This window comes from Tiliqua scincoides, chromosome 13 (assembly GCF_035046505.1).
Source record: "Tiliqua scincoides isolate rTilSci1 chromosome 13, rTilSci1.hap2, whole genome shotgun sequence".
Classification (NCBI taxonomy): domain Eukaryota; kingdom Metazoa; phylum Chordata; class Lepidosauria; order Squamata; family Scincidae; genus Tiliqua; species Tiliqua scincoides.
The window spans coordinates 8,953,615-8,979,111 of NC_089833.1; the positions used below are offsets into that span (position 1 = coordinate 8,953,615).

At 45.9% G+C, this 25,497-nt stretch overlaps 1 protein-coding gene across 2 annotated transcripts in view; it reads left to right on the forward strand.

Annotated features, from left to right (window-relative positions):
• Positions 1–541: 541 nt before the first annotated feature.
• Positions 542–25,497, forward strand: part of TBC1D24 (TBC1 domain family member 24) — a 33,416-nt gene continuing 8,460 nt past the window's right edge. Inside the window, exons 1-3 of one of the 2 annotated variants that reach the window (XM_066640917.1) lie at positions 542–640; positions 16,036–17,071; positions 20,295–20,312. In XM_066640917.1, coding sequence (XP_066497014.1) covers positions 16,113–17,071; positions 20,295–20,312 — 977 coding nt within the window. In that variant the 5' untranslated portion in view covers positions 542–640; positions 16,036–16,112. The remainder of the gene's footprint in view (positions 641–16,035; positions 17,072–20,294; positions 20,313–25,497) is intronic. The other variant, XM_066609407.1, reaches the window with a different exon arrangement.

The window sequence follows — 25,497 nt, forward strand, 5'->3', positions numbered from 1 at the left end:
TGCCACATGTATGCATTATGTACGTGGCATAAACATTGGTGATGCTTATTATGAGTGAAAATCTTAACTGAGTGCACCATTCACTGAGAGAGCATGTGGGAGGCCTTCACATTTGGCCATGTCAAAGCATGAGGAGAGCATGAGAGCTGAGGAAAAAGGGCGTCTGGCCCTTTAAATGCTGGGGCGGCTGCCAGAGTCGAGGCCTCTGCAGGTTCGTGGGTGACACAGTTTGGGATGGGGAGGAGCGCCCTTGGAAAAGCCGTTGGCCACGCCCCCTTCTCATTTCTGGGGGCGGCGCGCGCCTCGTCGCCTGAGGCGATCGGTGCGCATGCGCGCGACGCTGGACCTCCGCTTCGCCGCGCGGGAAAACAAGAAGTTGCGGGCTCGCGCACACCGAGGTGAAGCAAGACGGAAAGCTCTCACTGCGCATGCGCCTCGGGCTCTATGCTAGCACGAGACCGACGCCCTGCGAAGGGGCGTTTTATTTGAGCGCGCGTGAGGAAAGGAACGCGCATGCGCAAGAAGAGGGGTGGGTGGGAGAGAGAGAGAGATGGACGTCTCCTGAGCGCGCATGCGCAGTGACGCCGGCAAGGCTGGCTCTGGGAGCTGAGAGGCGAAGCGGGTCTGGTGAGAGGGAGAGGTGAGTGGAGCGAGAGCGCGCGCCGCCTGTGGGGGGCGCCAGAGCAGCACCTGCTCCCCTGGAGGAGGGGGAGGCGAGCGGTGGGGGGCGCAGCCTGCCTCGGTGGTGCCTGCTGAGGGGAGGGGCTGACGGGCTTGGGGAGGGGGTGTGCCGACCTACGCGCAGCCTTCCCTTTAAGGCCGTCCCCTTTAAGGCCCTCCCCTCCCCCAGGAGTGGGGGCTTTGCCAGGGTCTCCTTTCGGCAACAGGGGCATCAGTTTCTGGAAAGCATGAACTAGATGGCTCGGTGCCCTTGAGCATGTGCAGAGTGCTCTCTCTCTCTCTCCTTCCCCCCAGTTGCTGCAGCCTCTTGCATTAAAATTGGTGGTCTTCAGCCTTTTTTGCTCCATGATCTCTACACACATTCTTATAGATCATATATATATATCTATACACTTAGATTCATATAGATCACATATAGATCCATATATGTATATACACACACACTTATAGATCCATATATATACACACGTAGATCCATGTATACATACATATATATATACACACACCTGTAGATCCCTATATATACACATACACTTTTAGATCCATATATATACACACACACACTTATAGATATACACACAGAGAGATCATATATATATACACACACACTTATAGATCCATATATATACACACAGTCATAGATCATACACACACACACACACAAATCATATATATATATCTAAGCGCACACACTTATAGAACCATATATGCACACACACTTACTTATAGATTCATATATACACACACTTATAGATCCATATATATACACACAGGTGTGTTGTGTACCTAAAGGGGTACACTGGATGCCTCCCCCTTTACTGGTAGTGCTCTAGTTCAGTGGCCTTCAATTTATTTCACTCCTGTAAGTTGCTGCAACCTCACAACTGAGGCTTTGTGACCCATTTGGGGTCCCAAGGCTGAAGAACACGGCATTAAGGAATCGTGTGCCTTTAGGAATCAGGTTGACTTGGGAAACCTGGCAACTCTTATTAGAAAAGGGGAGGCCTTGGGGGGGGGTGTCTGTAATTATGGAAGGATGCAGCTTCAGGAATGTGGCTGCTAATGGTTGTTTTGTTTTAAGAGAATTGAACCTGAAAATTGAATCTTGTATTTATATTGCATTTTTAATTTTTATTATAATCTCTCTTTTCCCCTCCAAGAAGTGGTGCCATAGTTCTCTTCTTCTCCACTCTTGTTTCCCCTTCCCAGCTTTTATCCTTGCAACCTTTGTCTCCTAAGGCTTGAAACTTTCCCTATGGAAATACTTCCCACAGGACATTTTCGTTCATGGGATGTGTTGAATGGTTGTGTTTTTGCATTCATATAGGCCAGGAGCTCGGAGGTTTATGATAGATTTTGGCTGTGCACTTTGTTTATCCACTGTTCTCTTTTTTAAAAAAACTAGTTATTTAGATTGCAGGTTCATTTTAAGCTGCTAGCTACCTTGGGTAGTTCTCTAAAGAACCAACAAACTGTATTGGGGTTAGGGTTGCAAACCCTCCAGAATTGTCCTGGAGTCTCCAAGAATCAGCATCAATTGCCAGGTGATTACTGAAAGCAAACCTGGAGACTTTCACAGAGCCTCCAGGAATTTCCAAAATTGCATCTCTGCAGCATGCTGGGGGACGGCTTGTGTGTGACTGGAGCAAGTAATGAGCCAGAATTGTCAACCATAAGGGAGTGTGTTTGTGTGTGTGTGTGTGTGTAAATTATTAGAGCAATCTATTGGAAGCCCCCTTGTTAACTATTTGATTGAAAGCTAAGGTGTAAAGTCATTTGTTATAGTCAGACTTAACGCAAGGGCTGCAAACCTGTGCCTACTTATGAGTAAGCACCACTGAAAATAGTGGGACTACCAGAGTAAAATGCACAAAAGTCAGCTGCACAGCAGCACCGGCCTCCTCTCTCCATTCTCCACCCACCCTCCATAGCATAACATGGCAAGTCACTTCAGGAGTTTTAATTATTCTTGACCAATGTATGTATTTCTAGGGCTACTTACTGCAAGTAGCCCTGTTGTAGGTAGCTGGGGGGGAGCCAGGATGTACTCCCAAGTGTTTTGAAACTGACACGCAACATCTAAAGTGAGTAGTTGTTGGCCACTCTTGTCAGCCAGAGTGAATGTTGATACTCCAAGCAACCTGAATGGTTTGTAGTTGCAGAATGTGTTTATATAACAACCAACCCAAAAGAACTGACTTGGAATTTAAGGCCATGCTTAAGTGATTGTCTGTGTTTTGATCAATAAACTTGAAATGATCGATATCCTATAGGCTGATGCCAGGACTCTGAATGAACCAGTCTTCAAAGGCTGCCCTAGTTCCTAAACTTTTTGGCACTGTGATATAATAGGACGTGACTGGTGGGGAAAAAAGTTAAAATGACTTCGGGCGCTTGTTGTGCTGCCGAAGTTTGCGCTGAAATGTTCACGAGCTTATCATTTAGACCAGTGCCAGCCATGAGTTACCCATTAAACCATTTCCCATGACTTCTGGATGAAAGCCTTGACTGTATCTGAATGGTGGGGAGATGAGTCCAAAGGGGGAGAGAAGGCAGGCTGAACTGACAGGCCGTTTTGTAAGAGGGCAAATATTGTGGGACCTCCAGTTGTATGAGCGGAAATGTTTTTAGCCAGAGTTGGACAAATGCTGCAGGTTTCTTTTAATTTTTAGGAAGTCAGGCAGCCTAGTGCCTGAAAGTTTTCCAACCCATGCATCGTACTGAGTAGTGGTTGCGTGTTTTCTTGCAAGTAAAGTGCAGAGGATTTCTCAGGTTGTTGGTGATAAAGCTCTAACACTGTGATCTATACATATCTACTCAGTTCCTGTTAATGTTTGGGCTGTGTTTCTCTAGCATGCAGGCTACCTCTGTGTGCTTCCAATGCTGCTAATAAAGAAAAACAAAGGTAATGGGCATGGAGTATTTTACTTTATGTAGGATTCCCCTACATATGTAGGTTTGGAAGTTCCCATGGTAACAGGGGGGATGCCTGTACGTCAGCAGTAACTTGGTATTAGATGCACTGCTGCATCCTTAAACCAAAGTCTTGAACACCTCCAGGCAAGATGGACCATTTCAGAGACTAGCTTCTTGCTGTTTAGTTGAGGATATATGCACTAGGTATAGACTGTGTATAGATTCTTATCCCCTGAGGGCTGGGGATAAGAATAGGCCCTCGGTTTGGCTGTACTTGTCGTAAGAGGCGACTGAACAGCCACCGGGTAGATGGGACTTGTTAGCCTGGGAAGGCAGCTCATCTGAGAGAAGGAAAACTCTGATCCCAAACCTCCACTGCCTTGTGGTTACATCCAGTTATGGAAAAGGCTTCAGGAGTCAACCTGGAGGCAAAATCCGGAGCCGGAGTCCCTGAGGCAGTTCATGGCTGAACACAGTCACGTTCTGGCAATTCCTGCGACGCCGCTGGAACCAACCATATTGGCTTCTGCCTTTCCATTGGACCATTTCAGCGACGTGGAGAGGGGGGATTTGCTGCATGGGTATCAGTCTATCCTCCAAATCTACTTTACCCAGGCTTCTCACACTGGAGAGGACACTCTGTTCCAGAACACTATTCAGAGTGTGATACCATAGTCTTCCGAGACTGAAGGATGCCAACAAGATAGATTGTGTTGTGATTTTTGTGGTGCTGTCTCTTTAAAGGGGAAGGAAAAACTGTAAAAATGCTAGTTGTATATGTGTGTCACCTGAATAAATAGGACTTTCCTTTTAACACATGTTAGCTGTGGGACCTCATGAGAAAATGGTTTTGGTCCCTGCTTGCTTGAACAGATGATGTCAGTGAACCATGCCTGTGCTGTTTACTCAGTTTTTTGCAGCCAGTGGCCCGAGTGAACGGCCAGTCGTGATATTTCACAGTATAGCAAGTGGAACTTGACCATATAGATTCTTGTATATACAGGTAGGGCCTCTTTATCCGTGGATGCCGAACCTCCGGGTCCACCCCCCCCCCCGCAAACCTCCCAGAGCACAGATTTCATTATCCACGGTTTTTTTGGTGTGGGGGGGGGGCCAGGAATGTAAGCTCCATGGATAAAGATATTCTACCTGTATGCATGAAATGTCATGGGGACCAAGCAGCATGGCTTTTTCTGGCCTGGGCTGCTGGGAGGTGGGGCTGGTTGAGGCAGCTGTGTGTGGGTTGGACCCCACCCTTCAAAAGGGGAGCAGTTGGAGCAAGGAAGGCACAGAGTGGAGGAGAGACCAGGAGGCAGCAAGACTAGAGAAGTTTGTCCTTTGCTGCAGGAATAACTGTGTGTCACTTAGCGGTTCCCATGCATGCAGGTATCCGTGGAGGAAGTGGAACAAAGGTTGAAAAGCCCTGTGCTAGAGGCAATCTGGCTTTCCATAGCTGGGTGATTTTTGACTGTACAGCACTGCTGATTTCAAAAAAGGCAACAGCATGCACTTGTGTTCTTCCTCCTCCAGCTGGAAGAAGCATTTAAGATGTGCCAAGGGCTGGCACTGCCTGGGCTTGAAGTGAGGATATAGCTCTCGCATGAATGAGAAAAGTAAGCAAGTTGTTCCTGAAGCAAACCTGCAAAGAAAATGCTTTCAGTGCGCATGCGGCAAAGTGTGATGGTTGAATCTGCTGATTAAATAAGACAGTAGCAGTGTCCTAGTTGGATCAAACCAGGGCCAGTTGATCAGAAACTGGAAGTGGCTTCCAATCACAATTTTTACACATTTCCAGGCCTGGAGAACCCTGTGGAGGCATCTGCAGGGTTCCCCACACACCCCCTTTCCTCAGCAGCAGTGCAGTCCTAGGGGTTGCCTCCCTGCCATGTCCCTGCCCTTTCAGAGGCCAGAGCCTAGTGCTTCCCTGGCTGGTGGGTCACAATCCACCAATTTGGGAACCGCTGGTCTGCCGCATTCCTTCCTGTGTTGCATATGTTGCTTGACAGTTTCTGATCTATATGGGTCACAAGCCTGGAGAAACTAAGTTGACAGTAGCCTCCTACTAACACCCAACTCTCAATAGGCCTTTCCTACTGATAGGCCTTTCTTTGTGGCTTGTGTTGCAGCTCTTAGCAACACATTTACAGACAAGTTGCACGTTTGAGCAGTCTGCCTCGATGGATTAACATTTATATATTAACAGGAAGCCCTTTTTCTTGCATCTCTTCTTTGCTTCCATTTCCCTCTTTTGGCTCTTGTCCTATTCTTTCCATCCGTTTATGTTCTTACTAATGCAGAGCAACAGTCTGCTAAGCAGCTTTCTCGTGGGTGGTCACATAACCACTGAAGAAATCTGACTTGCAAGCAGTCGATAAACTGCTCTTAAAATTAATTGCTAATGAAATACCTGTACTAACTATTTTATGCAGCTGCAAGAGCAGTCTCATCTTTTTGTTCTGCATAGAATATTGCAGAGTTCTAAACAATATGCATGGAGTATCAGTGGAAGCAGGGTAAAGCTCTTTGCTTGGGCGCAAGATGGCTCCCACTAAGTTCTGACAGGCAAAGATAACTAGCTTTCTGTCTGAGACACAGCCAAGAGACTCTCCAGATTCAGATGCAGTGCTCCTAAACTACAGTTCAGCGTGCAAGCTTTGACTTGCAATGCAGCCCTGAAGTAAGGGAACACATGTTCGCATACCTTGAGGAGACATCTGTGACTGTTTCTCCTCCACAGGACACATTGCATGTCCCATTGGCATGGCTGCACCAGCACTGGAAGATTGCATAGGATTGTGTCCTTTCTCTCCTATCCCCTTGCCTATATGTTGGCATCCTTCAGTCTCGGAAGACTATGGTATCGCGCTCTGAATGGTGGTTCTGGAACAGAGTGTCCTCTCCAGTGCGTGACGCCTGGGTAAAGTAGGTATGGAGATAGACTGTTTCCCATGCAGCAAATCCCCCCTCTCCACATCGCTGGAATGGTCCAATGGAAAGGCACAAGCCAATACGGTTGGTTCCAGTGGCGTCGCAGGAGTTGCCAGAACGTGACTGTGTACAGCCACGAACTGCCTCAGGGACTCCGGCTCCAGATTTTACCTCGAGGTTGACTCCTGAAGCCTTTTCCATAACTGGATGTAGCCACAAGGAAGTGGAGGTTTGGGATCAGAGTTTTCCTTCTCTCAGATGAGCTGCATTCCCAGGCTATCGAGTCCCATCTACCTGGTGGCTGTTTAGTCGCCTCTTATGACAAGTATAGCCAAACCCCTTGCCTACAAATGGTGGAATTGCATAGCTTCCATTGCTGGTTTACACTGGGATTTGTTGTTGCATCCAAGCTGGGCAAATCCCAGCTTGTTCTAACTATGAGCAAGTCAGGTTTCACTAATGCAGTTTATGTAGTGAAAATACTAGGCTCCCATCCCTGCTTGGACAAAAGGGTGAGGGAGAATGATGTAGATTTTCAATACAACTCAGCAGTGCCTCCAGTTTCAGCTGCTTTATTGCTTCTATAAAATAAATTGCTCACATTAATGTTTGTGGGAGAAAGTAATTCCAGCCCATCATAAGGATGGATTTGTTCTAAAAGATTGATAAGACTTCTGCCACCTCTTTAGTCTCTCTTCAGTTATAAAATTTTATGAGCATCATTTGTCATAATTCGCATAGCTTGGTTCTTAGAATGAACTGAAATGGAAAAGCTTTACATTTTTGACAAACAATGCATTTTTGGATGCAGGTGTTTTGCCTTAGTTCCTTCTAGTTTTAACTGCATCTTTTTCTAAAGCAAAGCAGAGCCATTCCTTTATGGGGTCCAACTTAAATAGAAGCAGTATGTAACCTTTCAAGTTCAACTGAACTGTTCATCTGGCAAAATTAAGGTGGAGAGAGAAATGTGGGCATGATGCGGATCCTAAGGTTTGCAGGTTTATTTACAGTCTCTGAAGTTGAGTGCAGGAAGTTCTGTGCATGCAGATTGAATTTATTTAGCCTGCGCTAGGTGCATGACAAGCTTCAGTTTGCTTCAGACACTTGGGACAAAGAGATTAAAAACTGCTGTATCCCTAAATGAGGATAGATTTTCTTGATGCCTTTGTCCCAGATTCTCCCTCCATTTATTTTGCATGCTGCCAAGAGATTTCTGAGCATGAGCACTGATTCGGCGTGACTTGTGTTATGCAGGATCGAAAGAGACCACTGACACCAAGCTAAGTTTTAAGGCTTTTTATTAGGAGGAATGGAACCTGAACCAAACAAATCAAGATGACGTTGTTCCAAATTCCCGCAGGCAGGCTCGAGGCAGCAGGACTTGAGGCAAAGGCTGGCTGGTTGTTCCCTAGTTCTCAGAGGCTCTCCCAGGGGCTCCTTCCTGCAGCTCAGCTCCTTTCTGTAGCTTGGTCTCTCCCAGCTCACTCCTCGCATCGCCTCTTCCCTGGAGGTCTCTTTTCCTCTGTAGAGGTTGCTCTCCCAAGGCTCCACACAGCAGCTCTTCCCTGGTAGTCTCTGAGTTTTCTGTGCTGGTGCAGCCCCTTTTATAGCCTCTGTGGCTCTGCACACAGCAGCATCTACCTTCCCTCCAGTGGTACTGCAGCCTTCTCCTGCAGTTTTCCATTTGGTCCTCCAACTCTCAAGGTCTTGTTACAAGGTACTCGGCAAGTGAGCCTATTGGCTCAGACAAAATTTCATAACTATTGGCTCAGACAAACTCTGACTGTCTATTGGCTCATGAAAGGCACAGGCTACGATCCTCTCAGGCCAACTTACAGCAGTCAACTGAGCCCAAGTTCTGCACATATCACTTGGATGTACTGACTAAATACATCCAAGCCCCTCCTGCCCCCCCCCCCCCAATGGCCCATACAGCTGCATTGCTGGGTCCTTCCACAGTTTGCTGCTTTTTGTACGGCATCTTGCCTCACCTGGCAGCTTCTGTGAAAGGCACTGTGCCAAATTTTCTGATTGTACTCACATGCTTGATTAGATAATTAAAGGCAAGATGATGATGTGACGCTAAGCACTGCTCCAAGATTATTGTGCCTTTTAATGTAATGTTTGTTGGCTGACGAATTGGACCCCATCTTAAGCTTGTGTCAGGAATCCGAAAGAACTGCTCATGATGGCCACCTTAGCAGCATTCATGCTTATGATTGGATGGTATTTTTAGCCCATCTGCCTGCTAAATCAGTGCTGATATGTGAAAATGACATTCCATCTTCCTCCAAAAACCACCTCCCCTGATGTCAGTTGTCTGCCTTGGTCTCTAGAGACTTGCATAGCTCCTGGTGTTTCTGCACAGCCAGCTGTAATTAAGTGCACTCAGTCGTCATTGCCCCCCCCCCCCAGCGGTCATGGAGGTCTGTGGCATTCGTTAATGCTGTGTCTCTGGAGAGTCTTAATGCAGGATTCTTGTGCCATTTTTTTCCTGCTTGCTGTGCTTGGATTAGTCATGCTGCTGCAGAACTTAACTCATGTATTGGTCACCCATGGTGAGGGAGAAGGATGAACTTGCCGTCCCTAATTTGGGTTGGTAGATAAAGTCCTCCATTCAGTTTGGCTTTTAAGTTACTTATGGATGCTCTTTACACTCTCACATAATACCAGAACCAGGGGACATCCACTAAAATTGAGTGTTGGGCGGGTTAGGACAGACAAAAGAAAATATTTCTTTACTCAGCGCGTGGTCGGTCTGTGGAACTCCTTGCCACAGGATGTGGTGCTGGCGTCTAGCCTAGACGCCTTTAAAAGGGGATTGGACGAGTTTCTGGAGGAAAAATCCATTATGGGGTACAAGCCATGATGTGTATGCGCAACCTCCTGATTTTAGGAATGGGTTAAGTCAGAATGCCAGATGTAGGGGAGAGCACCAGGATGAGGTCTCTTGTTATCTGGTGTGCTCCCTGGGGCATTTGGTGGGCCGCTGTGAGATACAGGAAGCTGGACTAGATGGGCCTATGGCCTGATCCAGTGGGGCTGTTCTTATGTTCTTATGTTCTTATGGAGTCTGCCTGCTTTTCTGGTGCAACTGAGTGCTTTATATAGGCAGGGAACATGATTTCTGAGAGAAGTGTCATTCCCTTCCCCAAGAAAACAATGCCATTTCCCTCCCACAGGTGATCCCTTTCAGGTGAGAGAGGCTGCTTGAACACAAATTGGAGCAAGGATTTCAATTTTTGAATGACACTGTTTGTGATGAGAAGAAAGCTGAAGACTCAGTCCACTTCCAGATATATAGTGCTTTACTGTAGGAACACCATGAAGGAAAGCATTTTATAAGATAATAGTTGGAGCAGAGAGCAATCCTTATCCCATACACTTGCTAGATTAACATTCACCCAGATCTTCTGTCTGGCTTCAGTGGTGAGAGAACAGGGTGGATGAACACAAATGGCCTGGGGCAGTCAACAGGGAGATGATCAAATTGCATTTAACCTCATTAAGGCAGTTGAACCCTGTGCGCTGATATTGATGTTTCTGTTGTGGAGTTCTTCCAGCAGTTTTTCATTAAATCTCATAGATTAATCGAACTGGTTGGGTCTTACTGGATGTGCTGTGTTGCCAATGTGGCGTGCCCTATGGTGCGAACATGTTTGTTCCACATTGTGCATGTGCTACAGTGGTATCTCTTGGTCATACATACCCATAAAGAAATCTGAAGACCTTTGTCATTTGAAGCTTTCCTTACACTTAAAAAAATTTGATCATCTCCCAGAAAATAAGATAGTTCAGAAAAATTTTGTAACGCTTGATGTTTAATTGCACCTCCCAAATCAAACTGTGATATTGCATCTTCTAAATAAAGACCCCATTAATCAGGAAGATCTCACGAAGGCCTTCGACCTGGTCAGCAGGGATGGCCTCTTCAAGATTCTCCCCAAGATTGGATGTCCACCCAGGCTCCTCAGCATCATCAGATCCTTCCACAAGGACATGAAGGGCACTGTTGTCTTCGATGGCTCCACATCAGACCCCTTTGACATCCGAAGCGGCGTTAAGCAGGGCTGTGTTCTTGAACCAACCTTGTTTGGGATTTTCTTTGCTGTTCTGCTGAACCATGCCTTTGGAACTGCAACAGAAGGCATCTATCTCCGGACCAGATCAGATGGAAAGCTCTTCAACCTCTCCAGACTGAGAGCAAAGTCCAGCTGAAAAGTCTGTGTGACTTCCTCTTTGCCGACGATGCAGCTGTCACTACCCACTCTGCCAAAGATCTCCAGCAGCTCATGGATCGTTTTAGCAAGGCCTGCCAAGATTTTGGACTGACGATCAGCCTTAAGAAAACACAGGTCATGGTTCAGGATGTGGACTCACCTCCCTGCATTACAATCTCTGCGCATGAACTGGAGGTTGTCCATGACTTTGTGTACCTTGGCTAAGTGATCTCCGACACTCCTTCTCTTGATACCGAGCTAAACAAACGCATCGGTAAAGCAGCTACCACATTTTCCAGATTCACAAAGAGAGTCTCTTCCAACAAGAAGCTGACGCAACATACCAAGATCCAGGTCTACAGAGATTGCGTCCTGACTACACTTCTGTACTGCAGTGAGTCATGGACTCTTCGCTCACAACAGGAGAGGAAACTGAACGCTTTCCACATGCGCTGCCTCTGATGCATTCTCAGCATCACCTGGCAGGACAAAGTTCCAAACAACACAGTCCTGGAACGTGCTGGAATCCCTAGCATGTATGCACTGCTGAAACAGAGATGCCTGTGTTGGCTCGGTCATGTTGTGAGAATGGATGATGGCCGGATCCCAAAGGATCTCCTCTATGGAGAACTCGTGCAAGGAAAGCGCCCTACAGGTAGACCTCAGCTGCAAGAGGGATCTGAAGGCCTTAGGAGTGGACCTCAACAAGTGGGAAACCCTGGCCTCTGAGCGTTCCGCTTGGAGGCAGGCTGTGCAGCATGTCCTTTCCCAGTTTGAAGAGACACTTGGCCAACAGTCTGAGGCAAAGAAGGAAGGCCCATAGCCAGGGAGACAGACCAGGGACAGACTGCACTTGCTCCCAGCGTGGAAGGGATTGTCACTCCCGAATTGGCCTTTTCAGCCACACTAGACGCTGTTCCAGAACCACCTTTCAGAGCACGATACCAGAGTCTTTAGAGACTGAAGGTTGCCAACAATCAGGAAGATATTAAAAATGGAAATGTCAGCAAGACAGGCAGCTGGGACTTGCAGTGATGGAGAGTCCTGGTAGTTGGAGATGCTGCAGAAATTAGGGGGAGAGAGAGAAACCTGGTTTTCTGCTCCAAACCTCTGGTTCTGCAGCAGGAAAGTCTGTTCAGTGACTTGCAAAATCAGTCAGTTGCTTGGCTGCCTCTGACCAGAAAGTTCCACTCTGGGTGTTTTTGCAAGCTCGTTCCTTATTTCATTTCAGGCTGCAAACAACCAAATGGAGCAAGAAACCTTGTGTTGTAGACCAGCAACGTGCAGGTTTGTTTTGCAAGGGCAATTTTATCTCTGAGAAGATGAGAACAGATCATTTTCTTTGTTCTCCAAAACAGCAGTATTGACACTTTACACAGTAAGATCTCTGTGACTTGTAAAATGCATTTGTCTTGTATCAGTTTAAAAATACTGAATGCAATCATCGTAACAGTGTAACGTGACCTTCCTCCCTCAGCATGTTCCATTTGCCTTATTCCTCCCAGGCAGCTTTAGTTTCCTAGCTGCTGTTATAAGCAAGAGTGAGCACCATGATTGCAAACATGTGAATGGTCACCACAGTATCACTTGCAAGCCTGAATCTTTGCAGTAGCACAAAAAAGCAATATCACCATCTTGTGTGCGGGTGCTATTCCCACTTTTATGGCTAAGGGGCTTCCTATCAGGTTGACTTCAACCCATCCCTTGAAGAAGGGAAAAAAGCATAAATGCTGTGTCACATACATATTCAAGATCTTGGGAAGAAAAGGCTATGGCTGTTAGCTAAGATAGCTAAATAAGACAGAACCTCCATATACAGGGGTAATCTCTCTGCCAAAAGCTAGGGACAGAAAAGGGGGGGCGGTTGTATAAATCAGCCTTTGAGAAAATAAAGGGGGGCATGGATGCTTGCATGACCTTTCCAGGTTTACTTGTATGCTTTCTGTGATATGCCCATATTGGAGATAGTACGCAAAGACCACTGAATTCTGTGTAAATAGCTAAATTTCACCTTTTTGAAGCCATGGATGTGTCAAGATCCCCAGGATTGACACAGGCTTACCCCTACCTGGAATACCAAATTTAGATTGCCTCTTTTAAGGCATCCAACATATGGACTTCTGGTTGGTATGATCCCTCCCCTTCCCCCGGCCGCAAACACCAGCTTATAGACTGTGATGGGTTCTTGTGAAGCCATTTACAATAAAAATGTTTCTCTCTCTCTCTCTCTTACTCACACACACACACACACACACACACACACACACACACACCCTTTGAATCAGAGTAATAATGTGCAGACTTGTGCACAGAAATAGCTTGCTGGTGTGTGGTCCACAGTGGTGCACTCCTCTTGTATTGTCCTGAAATAGAGGGTGTCCTGAACTCTGGTAGACCTGAACTCTGTTCTGAATGCTAGATGAAGACCTAATTTTTTACAGTAGGGAGTCCTCTTCTGAAAACCACTACTAGAAAACTAGATCTTGAATGCAGGTATGTGATTTGATGGCAGGTGATCTGCTGAATAAAGATTCTTTCTTCCTTTTCAAATTTTCACCACCAAATAGCAAGAGACTCCAAGCAGAAGAAACAGCTCACGTATTCTGGAATATTTGATTTATAAAGATTGGTAGATACACTGGTTCTCCTACAACATCTGTAGTGTAGAATCACCAGTACCAAGATTAATGTTCAATGAGATCAGAGACCTATCTGAACTGGAATGGTTGCCCATCTAGCTAGATCTGTTACTGTGTGGAATTTATAACCATATTTTGCTTTGAATAGGCAAAGCTTTGTTAACTTAACAGAAGAAGTTAAACAGTCCCATCTTGACACAGGGTCTTGTATTTCAGGCTTTGAAGTAACCTCTTGTAGAGGAGAAATATTCGTAACCACTTAATTTCCTAAAGCTGTCTGTTTTGTGAGTGGCAAGGGACCACTTATAAAGCTTTTAACATTGTCTTTATTAACTCGTTAGGATTTCTGTAACACCCTTGACTGGATTTCCAAAGTTCTACTCCTTTTGTTCAGTGGATCAAGTTGCAAGGTGACTTGTTAAATCTTTAACAGGCATCCTTGTCTGGGACTGAACCATTTGCTGCATGCCAGAGACAGGACTGCTATATAAATTTTGAGAATGTACCCTCTGAGTTATAGGTGTTGGAATTCTATTCCCATGTATTGTATCAGCCTCTGCCAGTCTACCCGGCATCACTATAATCAAAATTCCTTGTAACCATGAAATTGCTTCTTTCAATTACCTTCTTGCCCAGAAGGATAAAGACAAATATGTAGTTGCTTTTAGCAAGCTCAGTGTCTGCTCTTTACCTCATTGTCATGATAAGAAGGCATCCCTATCTTGGAATGTTTGCATCTCTATTTTCCAACAACCATTGCTTACTCACACATAAATTTAGGTTCCTGTCTGATTAAAGTAGCTAGCTGTATGAGAGAGGGTTTAAATTCCTCATCTAGGGAGGCTGTGAAGCAAGGAAGGTAGCAAGGTTCTTATTAAGAACCTTTGCTAGATCCTTTGGATCTCATCAACTATCAGCCAATTTTCAAATATACCACTTTTAGTAAAGATAGAGTATGTGTTGGTTATCTTGGCTCCTGGGATTCTGGAATAATCCTGATTATCTGGGTGCTATCCTGGTTTGGGGACTACCTTGGTTGTCCTTGTAGATGATCTGTGCTAGGAAATGGACAGGGGGAGAGTAATTAATTTTGCAAACCACTCAACTCAATAATACCACTGACCACAGTATATTTCTGTATTACTTGGCAGGGATGGGTGTTAGAGTGCTGTTTTGTGGTATTGCCAGTTATTTCAGGAGAGTAGATCTTGGAAAGTGGTGTTGGGGGTGGGGGACTCTAGCTCTTCTCTGTGGCCTTCTTGGCTTAAGGGGTTCTACAGGTATCCATATTGTTCATCTATATGAGATTGCTTCCAAGTTCTCCAGAGATTTGGAGTGCAATGTCATTAATGTATCTTGATCTCCAATCTGCATTAGATTCTAGTGGGCAGAGGTTGTGGCTGTCTTGAACCACTTTGATCAAGATCAGTGTGAACTGGAAATGGGCTAACAAACTCAAACTTGATCTAAACAAGACTGTTAGGGGACCAAAGTGTCTGACGTAGGAGTAGGTGTTAAGGCTCTTCTAGAAGCTAATTTTGAACTATAGTTAGGTGATGTTCATGTCAGGAGACCATTGAATTGGCTGAAGAAAAATGCACAGCTTGAGATAATGAAAAAACTTCAGTAAAGTACCTTTTTAAGAAGGGTTCCAGCAGGTTAAACAAAATGGGGTTGGGACCTCTGATTTGTGAGGCGGGTACTACATCAGCACAATTCAAGAAAATAAATCTAGGCATGTGTTTGGATGAACACAATAGTTGGAGAATCCACTGTGTGCATAAACAGACATTACATGGATTTGTAAGTTGTGTGTGTTAAGCAAAAAATATTGCTTTGACAATGTCATGAATATGTACATGTTAGGCCTAGGTTAGCAAGTGAAGCCTGAACCAAACTAAGTCAGTAATGGAGAAGTGGCTAGCAGTTCCTAGCTGCAAGAATGTGAGTAAACAAACAAAAAGATTGTTGTCTTTCCTTTGCTGGCCAGAAAGGACAGACAACAAGAATTACAACCCCTTGGAATGTTTAACACCTCAGTAGACTGAGGGGCGCCTGATCAAGCGGAATGGAATGCAGCTATGGATCTCCAGTTGGGAGAGGTAAGAACTAGGAGGGCTGGCAACCAGACCCACTCCAAGAAGGTTCTGTCCTCAAAAGTTTCTGATTGGACAGTCTAAATAAGTATGACGTCACCTAAGTACTATTAGCATAAGTATAATAATGAGTGCCCCAAGGGGTGTGTCCGGTTCTTCTTGGGCAGTTTTGGGGTGTAACATCCTGCACGCTTGTGAGCTCCAATTGTCCACCATGGGCACCTGGCCTCACAGGTAGCCTGAAGCTAAAATATCTACAAGAGAAGCTGACCCAGGTGAGAGATAGGGATTAACAGAGAGAGCCAGCTAGCTTTATTATTTTATTGCTGATATGTTTCCTAGATGTTTATGCCTCTAGCATTTGCTGCCTTATGTAACCTTATGTACTTAATAAACTAAAATCTCTTTTACATGTTCATGGCAGACAAATGTAACAGAGGGTTCTAACTGGTAATTTGTACTCTTTGTATGTTGGTGGCAGCAAAGGCTGGCTGAACAACTGCATTTCTTACAAGAAAACGCAATTAAGCTTTTGGACTTTCCATTCTCTTCTAGGAAAAAAGGAAAAGTCCTACAAGAACCAGGCCGAAGATTTTCCTCTATGTTGGCCTACAGAAACAGTCTCGGCAGCAATGGGTGAATATAGCCGCTTTATAGATTGGGATAAGATGGATGCTTCCATCCAGGACCAGGATGCCAAGGAATTGACCAGCACAGAATTTCAAGATCTAAAGCAACTGGCTCGCCAGGGTTATTGGGCCAAGAATCACTCTTTAAGAGCCAAAGTGTACCATAAACTGATCAATGATATCCCTTGTCGCACAGTGACGCCGGATGCCCACGTCTACCGGGACATTGTGGTGAAAATTGCTGGGAAACGTAGCAGCAACACACTTCCGATGCCAGAATTTGTGGATAACAGCCTAGTTCCCACGTACTGCCTGAACGCGGAGGGCATCGGGGCAGTCAGGAAGATTATCTCCTGTATTGCCAGTCAGTTCCCAGACATATCGTTCTGCCCAGCGTTGCCTTCAGTGGTGGCACTCCTCCTCCACTACAGCAGAGACGAGGCCGAGTGCTTTGAGAACGTTTGTCGCATCCTGGCCTGCAATGATCCGTCCAAGCACTACATCGACCAGACGTTCTTGGCTTTTGAGTCCTCTTGCATGACTTTTGGTGATCTGGTTAACAAGTACTGTCAGGCAGCACACAAGCTGATGGTGGCGGTATCGGAGGATGTACTGGAAGTGTACTCTGACTGGCAGCGGTGGCTCTTTGGGGAACTGCCCATGACGTACTTTGCGCGGGTCTTCGACGTGTTCTTGGTGGAGGGGTACAAGGTGCTTTACCGTGTCGCGCTGGCTCTCCTGAAGTTCTTCCACAAAGTGCGAGTTGGGCAGACCATGGAGTCGGACAATGTGCAGCAGGACATCCGGGCGTTTGTCAGGGACATTGCAAAGTCAGTGTCTCCTGAGAAATTGCTAGAAAAAGCATTTGCGATTCGACTTTTCTCGAGGAAGGAGATTCAGCTTTTGCAGATGGCAAATGAGAAGGCCCTCCAGCACAAAGGCATAACAGTCAAGCAGAAGAGGTAATGGGCACTTACTTGCATCTACAGGAAGTCTTTTCTCTGTGGGGTTGTTCTTGCTTTCATGGGGGAAGAGACTATTGCTGGTGAAGGCCAGCGGTGCCTGTGCCAGGAAACCAGTACTGACGTAAAGAAACTTTTTGGGGCTCCACAAACTTTGATTGGATTTAGTAGCCAGACAAAATTTGTGCTTGCCACCACCTACCCAACCTTCTCATGGAGGAGCAGGGTCTTGATTGATATCACACTGTGTTCAAGGTTCAAAGCAATGGGGTGAAGGAGCCCTTGCTTTTCTTCCCAGTTCCCAGAAGGAACTCACCCCATGTTGTGCTGAGTGAGATTCAGATTCAGACTTCAGATTCAACTGAAGTAAATCTTTCTTCTCTTTGTGTTCTTCAAGGCTCATCTGAAGGTCAGGAAGGGTCCCTGCTCTTCTCCGAGCTTTCCTATACCCACTAGGTTAAGAGAGTCAGTTGCTAGTGGGAAGCCAAAATGTACATTTCTGGGAACTTTCTAAGAGTCTCTTGGTGCCAGTAGAAACCCCTGTTGTCCTGCAAGTATGAGCAGGGCATGATTTTGCTTCAGATATTGGGGCTTTCAAAGAAATTGGAGACAAAATTTGGGGCAAATGAGTGGTGAAAACTCATAAGGCAAGTAGAAACAAAGGTACCCTGAGTTGCTTTTGTCAAACAGCTCTTACTGTGTGGCACATTCAGGCCTATGGAGCACACTGAAAGCAGAGCTATAAGAAGGTCAAGCATGCAAGGTGCTTTGAGGAAAGCAGATGCCACTAAAGATTTGTGGTAGGAGCTGGTATAACGGTGGCTGCAAGTGAGCTGCAAATCAGAATATCCTCAGATCCTGCCTCACTATTCACTGACTTGTTTGCCTTCAGCAAGTGTCTCCCTCTCAGCCTCAGCTTTCCAGCTCCATAATGGGCATAATACCCACAGATGTGTGTGATATGATCTGTTTCCCTTTGAGGGCACACTCTTGGTCCTTAGAGGTTACAGGACCCAAACTATGAAGTAAAGTAGAAGTGAAATCACTCCAGGAGGCCCAGCTTAGCTCAAGCATTGATGAAACACAGCAGGAAGCGGAATCTGTTGTAAACTGAAGTGAACCCAGAGCTCAAGTGGCTTCTGTGGCACAGCACTTGGGAACACTGCAGGTGTCTTGTCCAGTTGTGGCAAAGGTTCATTGTGTGCCAGAAGTCATACTTCCTCAGTTCCATCAGAGCAAATCATTGGGGGTCGTATTCAGCCAAATTTCAAATCCCTGACATGTGCAGATATGCCCACCAAAAACGATAGCCCACACATACTTTACCAGCTCTCCTGCTCACGTTATTACTGCTTTTCACAAGCCTAGTACTGTAGAACAGTGAGGCTGAAGAAACCAAACCCAAGCATGCAAGTTTCTAGGCAGCCAGTTTCCAGATCCCAGCCTCACACCATGAGGTTTCCTGTTCAGACGCCCTGGCACTTTAACTGCAGCTCAGCATTCTCCATGCAAAGTGTTGCTGCCTCTTGAGATTAGTGGAGGTTAATCAGATCTAAGCTGTCAGCAAGCAGCCGCCCTCCCGACATGGCAGCCTTTCTTTGCCAGCTGCATTTTTTGAGGGGTGGGGATCAAACTGTCTGTTGCACTTAAATGCAGGTGGCAAAGTTCTGTCCTAACTTCTATTCTTACAGAAAAGTAGTTTCAGGAGGCCGTAGTTCAGATTGGGGGTAGAGAAAAGTTTCATTCAGGATTCACTGACCTGTCGCCCGCCCTGGGATATGTGTATCTGGAATCCCATAGGGTGGAAATGCAATTTGGATAGGGGAGACTTGAAGTAAACATGTGCCGGCAGGAAACGGGGTTAAGAATGCATATATCCTTGACTCAAAATTGCTGCCAAAGTTGGGGTTTCCTTGCATCCAGCAGAGTTTGCATTTAATCCCAACCTTCCCATTAATACGGTGCTTAAGCATCTGTTGGGAGAAGTACACCATATATCTGCTTTGGCTCTTGTAAAGGCTTCCGCTCATGAACGGGTTGGCCTCTTTTTCTCGTTACTGCCCACGCTGTCACTGGATTATTGGAAGCCTTGATAATTGGGCTTCTTTCACAGGAGATGTTTAAATATCTGTGCAAATGCCCTGTGTCTGTGCAATCACATTGTGCCGACCTGCAGTTTGGAAGCTCTCTTTCTCTGCGTGTTACTAAATATCACGCCTGTTTCTTTTCCTTGCCAGGGAGGCTCTACCTCTAGAAAGAGATCCCAGATGGGTAAGGATGGCAGTTAGCATACCTTGCTGACACCGGATTAGCCTGATGGACCCATGGATGCAAATTAAAGCAAACACAGTTCCAATTAACAGTGTGTGTTTCCCACGTTGTGTCGTGCCATCTATCAAATGATTTCTTTTTTTAAAAAAACCAGATTTGCTTCTCTATGGCCTCGTTCCAAGAACACTTTTTGTTTTCCGCTTTAAAAACCAGAGTTATCCTGTTTTTGCCCTAATGCCAGTATTTGTACAAAGTACAAAATCGTACACCTCCAATTCACTTTTTAAATGCACGCGCTTTAAAATGTGCCTCTTACCAGTAAAGTAGTAAAATGTACAAGTATCTCTGCCTGCCAGGGAGTGGAGTAACCTTGAGAGGGGAACTGTTGGGTCCCTGGTGGGTTTCTGTGTCCAGGGTAGTAAAAGACTTGTAATGCCTTTCAGTCCTTTTTTCACTGGTGAGTTGTCTGGAGAATGTTAACTTTGCCTTACACTACTTGCTAGAATCTTCCTACAGAAGTGGACAGGACACATCTTTCTGTAGACAAATGGATGTACTGGAGAGGCTTCGTGGAGGTACTGCAGTTGCTTTGTTCATATCCAATAGAACAAATATCAGTAGTGTGTGGACAAAGGGGGGGTAGAGGGGACAAGGCAAAAGAGTACGTAAACCAGGTGTTATGAACTGTTCTGTGGGAAGAGGCAATTTGAAAAGCACTAAGAAAAGAGGATGGTGAACTGGCAAGACAGAACCAAATAATTCAGTGGAAATATGTTCACCTGTGCTCCTTAATCTCTTATTATTGATCTTGTTCTGTGTTTTTTCTGTAGGCTCCTCCCACACACTCTGGGGATATAGAATATCACTTATCTTTTCTTGACTTCTCTTTTTGTCTCCCTCCTCGTGCCTTCTCGTTCTGTCAATTCCATATCTGCTGTACCCCTCTTTGCAGTGTTGCCTCCCCAAAAAGGTAGGTGTAAAGATTTGCATCCCTATGCTGCACTCCTCTCTCTCCACCCTTGGCTTGGCTTGGCTTCCTAGTGGCTGTTGTCGTGGCTAGCGCTGGGGCGGTTGCAGCAATGCTGACTGAGGCGCCAGGTGGCGGTGGGGGAGAAACTCGAGAGCATCTTTCCAAAGCTTTAATCAGTCCTGATGCCAGAAGCATGATGGATGAGGCCTGTGTATGCTTTGTGGGGAGGTTTACAGTCTAGCTTTGTGTGTCTGCCTTGCCCATAAACCTTGTGACGTTATCCATAAGAGGGAAGGCCTTTTCACCTTGTAGTACAGCTGGGAAAATGGGACTCTGTGTTGAAAGAAACCCAGGGATACCACTGTCTCTTGTCGCTAGATGTTGTCACTATGTGGGTAGATAAAGATAGCTTTGAAAATGGTAGCTAGCTGTTTCAACCAAAGACATTCGCCACTAAGTAGGGATCTGTTGGATCAGACCAACAGCATGTCTAGTTCAGCATCTTGTTTCTCACAGTGACCAACTCACTGCCTCTCTGTGATGCCCCCAGTCAGGAGCTGAAGGCCTGCTCCTCTCCCATCATTGCCCTCCCATTGTGTTTTGCTTGTTCCTGCAACTGGTTTTGCAATGGTGTACTGCCTCTGAACCTAGAAGTAGCATGTAGCCATCATGACTAGTAGTCACTGATTGTCTGTGAATTTGTCTAGATGGCTTTAAAAGGGACTTTAAAGTAGTGACAATCTCTTCATCCTCTGGGAATAGGGAGTGCCATAGAGAGATTATGGACTTTGTGAAGGACTACTTTATATCTGTTCTAGATAGGTATTTAGAATAACTTGGCATCTCTCTCTCTCTCTCTCTCTCTCTCTCTCTCTCTCTCTCTCTCTCTCTCTCTAATTGGGAAGGTGAAGTGTATATTGGCTGCCTGCTTCAGGACAAGTTATGAGCATGGAAGGATTTTTCAGAAACGTTTTGTTGACATACCTTTTCCCTGGCAAGGCTGCAGGTTGCTATGGACCTGTTTGAGAGGATTCCATTCCAGAGGCTTACAGCTCAGCAGCTGTGAGGGAGCCTTCTCTTGTCCTGGCTCTGGCAATGGGATGTTGATCCTCCATCATTATAGTCATGCCTGTGGTGTTTTGCTTGTTCCTTGTAGCTGTGCTTCACCTCTTCCCTCCTGGACATGTGTTCTCATTCTGTCTGTTTGTTTGCTCCTATTTAATTGGTCCTAAATCTGATTTTCCCCAGCCCTTATTCCTCTCCCCAGAGCCTCTCCAGCCTAGCAATGACCTATCCACCCCTCCTTACTCTGGGGCTTGTCCGTCATATTTCTTTATACATCCTCCTCATGGTCAGGCTAGACCAGGGAGTCCCCACTGTGCTCCCACGTGTTCCTTTCTCCCTTCCTTCTTTTTACAGCCAAATTGGGCCCCTCTTTTTGCCACCAAGGGTCCCTTGCCTTGGCATGTCACTAGATCCTGCAACCTTCATTCTCCTCCTTGACATCACTCCCAGCTCTACCAGCAGCAGAAGCACATGGCACCAAAGGAACACGAAAGAGCTAGAAGCACTCCAGCCTAGGCAGCCATTATGCTTATTAATCTATTTTGCCCATTTCTGATATCTCTTCTTAGAAATTAAAGTGTATAAGTCTTGTGCCAATTGCCTGATTTCTCACCATTGAGAGACCAAGAGGGAAGCCATGAATTTCTCCTCTAGGAACATGTAAATCACCTCTGCCGCTGGCGTACAGTCCATGTGCTTTCTCAACAAGACAGGAGATCCACATTAGCGTCATCTCCCTAAGCTTTGCTGGCCTTAAGTCTTGGGTATTAGTGGTACATCTTAGAGAAGGCACACTGACAAGAATGGCACTAAAGAAGTAAATGTAACAGCACAGGTCATACAGGGAAAGGACTAATCCACATTTGTTGGCCACTCAGATGCATCTTGTTCTTCTCTGCAGTGTTGTGGAGTCCCCCAAACTATGTCTACGATACAGCTGTGGAGGATCTTCCATTGTCCTTCTAGCAGACAGAATGTGGTTGATGTCCACTCGTGTTGTATTAGGACAGGGGGCTACGGCTGCCCCCACTGCCATTGCTAGGTTCCGAAAGTGCACACTAGTCCTCTTCTGTCTCTGGCTGTACGTGCACCATTTCACCATTTAATCTGTAGGAAGTGCAAGAAAACAGTTGCCATTTACGCAGCTATTGAGGGAAGACTGCAAGCTAACCACACCTGTGCGCACTTCAGTTGCAGCACTCTGCAGAGAAACACAAGCCCAGCCCACAGAGGAAATGGTAACCTTTGCTGGAGTTGTGGATGCATTGTTGGAGCGTGAGCCAACCTTTGGATTGGTCCTGATGAACCCGGTGACCTGTTAACCAGAATGGTGGTGAGGTGCTTGGAATTGGATCTCTGAAGAACCGCAGTAGGACAGCCTTGCAAGTTTTTCTTATCTGCTGAGATTAGCAGCCAATTGCTAGAACAAAGCATGCAGTAAGGGGGGGGGAATACACTGTCCTATACTTCAGGCAGCATCAGATAAGTTCAAAGCATGCTTTCCAGCAATTACAACATCAAAGTGAGAAGGGTTAGTGGTCTCCCAAAATGGGTAATCTCAAGTACTTGTTGTTGGCAACCTTCAGTCTCGAAAGACTCTGGTATTGTGCTCTGAAAGGTGGTTCTGGAACAGCGTCTATGTGGCTGAAGAGGCCAATTCGGGAGTGACAATCCCTTCCACACCGGGAGCAAGTGCAGTCTGTCCCTGGTCTGTCTCCCTGGCTATGGGCCTTCCTTCTTTGCCTCTTTGCCTCAGACTGTTGGCCAAGTGTCTCTTCAAACTGGGAGAGGCCATGCTGCACAGCCTGCCTCCAAGCAGGCCGCTCAGAGGCCAGGGTTTCCCACTTGTTGAGGTCCACTCCTAAGGCCTTCAGATCCCTCTTGCAGATGTCCTTGTATTGCAGCTGTGGTCTACCTGTAGGGCGCTTTCCTTGCATGAGTTCTCCATAGAGGAGTTCCTTTGGGATCCAGCCATCATCCATTCTCACGACATGACCGAGCCAACGCAGGCGTCTCTGTTTCAGCAGTACAAGTACTTGTACGGTATAAAGAGAAGGTGTGTGGATGAGTTAAAATATCCCAAGAACTTTATCCCAAGTTCTAGGAAAACTGACCTTACGGTTTTGAAGCTACTTCATTCTACTTGTGGCTCAGTCTTCAGAATTCAGGTGCTCCAAGTTATGGGTTGCTCCTAGTTTGCCTGCTCCTCTTTCTTTCTTGTCTCTTTGAGGGAGCCTGCCCAGACTGGAGAGGTAACTTCAGTGGAATCATGAGCTCTGCTTTCAGTGAATGTTGTCATTGGATAGCTGACTGGGGGGCGGGGGGAGAGATAGCTGGAGCAATGGTTCCCAAACTGGTGGGTTGCCATCCAACAGCCAGGGAAGCATTAAGATTTGACCCCTTTAGGGGCAGGGGGGATTGCAGCAGGTATAAGATTTGTGGGTACCCCCTCTAGTCATGGTGTAGGCCAGCCTAATAGTGAATTGGAGCCTATCAAGGGGGGAGAAGGCATGTCCACCTTTTTGGGTTCTTGAGCCCTCACCATTGACGAAACACTTCTCTCTCTTCCTAGAGGAAGGAGTATCATCATGAACTTTTCAGTTCAGAATAGGCAAACTGAGTCATAAGAGATGCAGGTTTTTAACAGTACACTTTAATTTTCCTTCCTCGTGTGGTTTTGTAGCTCTCTTACGGCTCTCATTGGATTGTATGTTTATGATTTTTAACTGTGCCATTGGCCACCTTGGAAATTTTATACTGAAAGGCAGGATAAAAAAAACTCTAAATGAAACATGCCTAACTGCGGTAAGGTGAGGAGCAGAGTCACTGTAGAAGCTGATTTACAAGGGCCAGTGTGACCTGCAGGTAAATATTAAGTTTTAACAAGGGTCAGGTACACTAGAAGAGTTTGGCCAGCCAACACCACCACCCTGCCCGAAAGTGGTCTATGTGGAAATACCTCTGCCACTGTGCACATCTCCCAAGTCTATCAACAAGACTGTTTTGTCAAGGGGAGCAGTGTACAGTGACATCTGCAGAATATACACCCTCTGTAAATACTAACATAGAGGGAAGAACTGTTCAGAAGGTGCTTATGCATGGGACGCTGTCTCCTATATGTTTAACCTTTCTTCCTGGCTTGTGAAATAACTTCTCTTCAGCTTAACTTGCTTCATGGCATAGCTTTTGCATTTTCATACCTGGGGCACAAGCTTTGAGACCTGCCCTTGTATTTAATTTGGCTGTTGAAGAAATGGCTGCATTGTTCATTTTGTTTATGGCTTCTCCTACATTTGTGTCCCTTTCATTTGCTGCGTAACCAATTGGCCTCCAGTATTTTGGTGCTGTTGAGATGGCCCTGGGTTCCTTAAGAATGTAGCCTGGTAAATGTATGGCTTTGCACTCTGGGCTACAGAGCATATAAGATTGCCTTTGTTCTGGCAACCGTTTGGAAGACCATCTTTGAGTCCCCCAGAGACCTGAACACATTGTTTAGCCAAAGAGAAACCTTACAACAGTCTGCTCTTCTTTTGAAGCACCCACTACGCAGATACCCAGACAGTCACTGGAACTATAGCCTTGCCGTTGGGTCTCCAGTCACACCAAGTCACTGTTGGGTGCTAGTTTTAAATAGCAATAGTACATGTTGTGTTCCCCCTCCAGTGGCTGCAGCTTTAGGTGTCTTGGGCTAGTCTTGCACATGTCTATAAAATGGATAGGGAAATAGCCAAAGCTAGTCAGTACAAGAAAAAAAAAATAACTGAACAATGTTGGTTTTAAACTTCAGTGTATCAAACTTCATCATTCTTCCTCGGGAGCACTAAAACCACACAATTGTTAACATTCACAAGAGAATTAAAATGCAGCATACGCCATGCAGTTATCAATATAAGCAAAGCATCTTTAGGACTACTGAAGTTCACAAAGCTACACCATTACTACAGATATAAAATGATCTTGTCTTCTAGCTATAGGGAACTGGGAAGCCCAGGTACAGCTGCGCATCACAATTGTTTTGCCCTTTTTCTGTGTGTGCATCATTCCTTCTGCCTATAGAATGAACAGGTGAGGCTTGAATCAGGCGCAAGGTGCTCTAGCCAGTCTTCTTTAACACCACTTG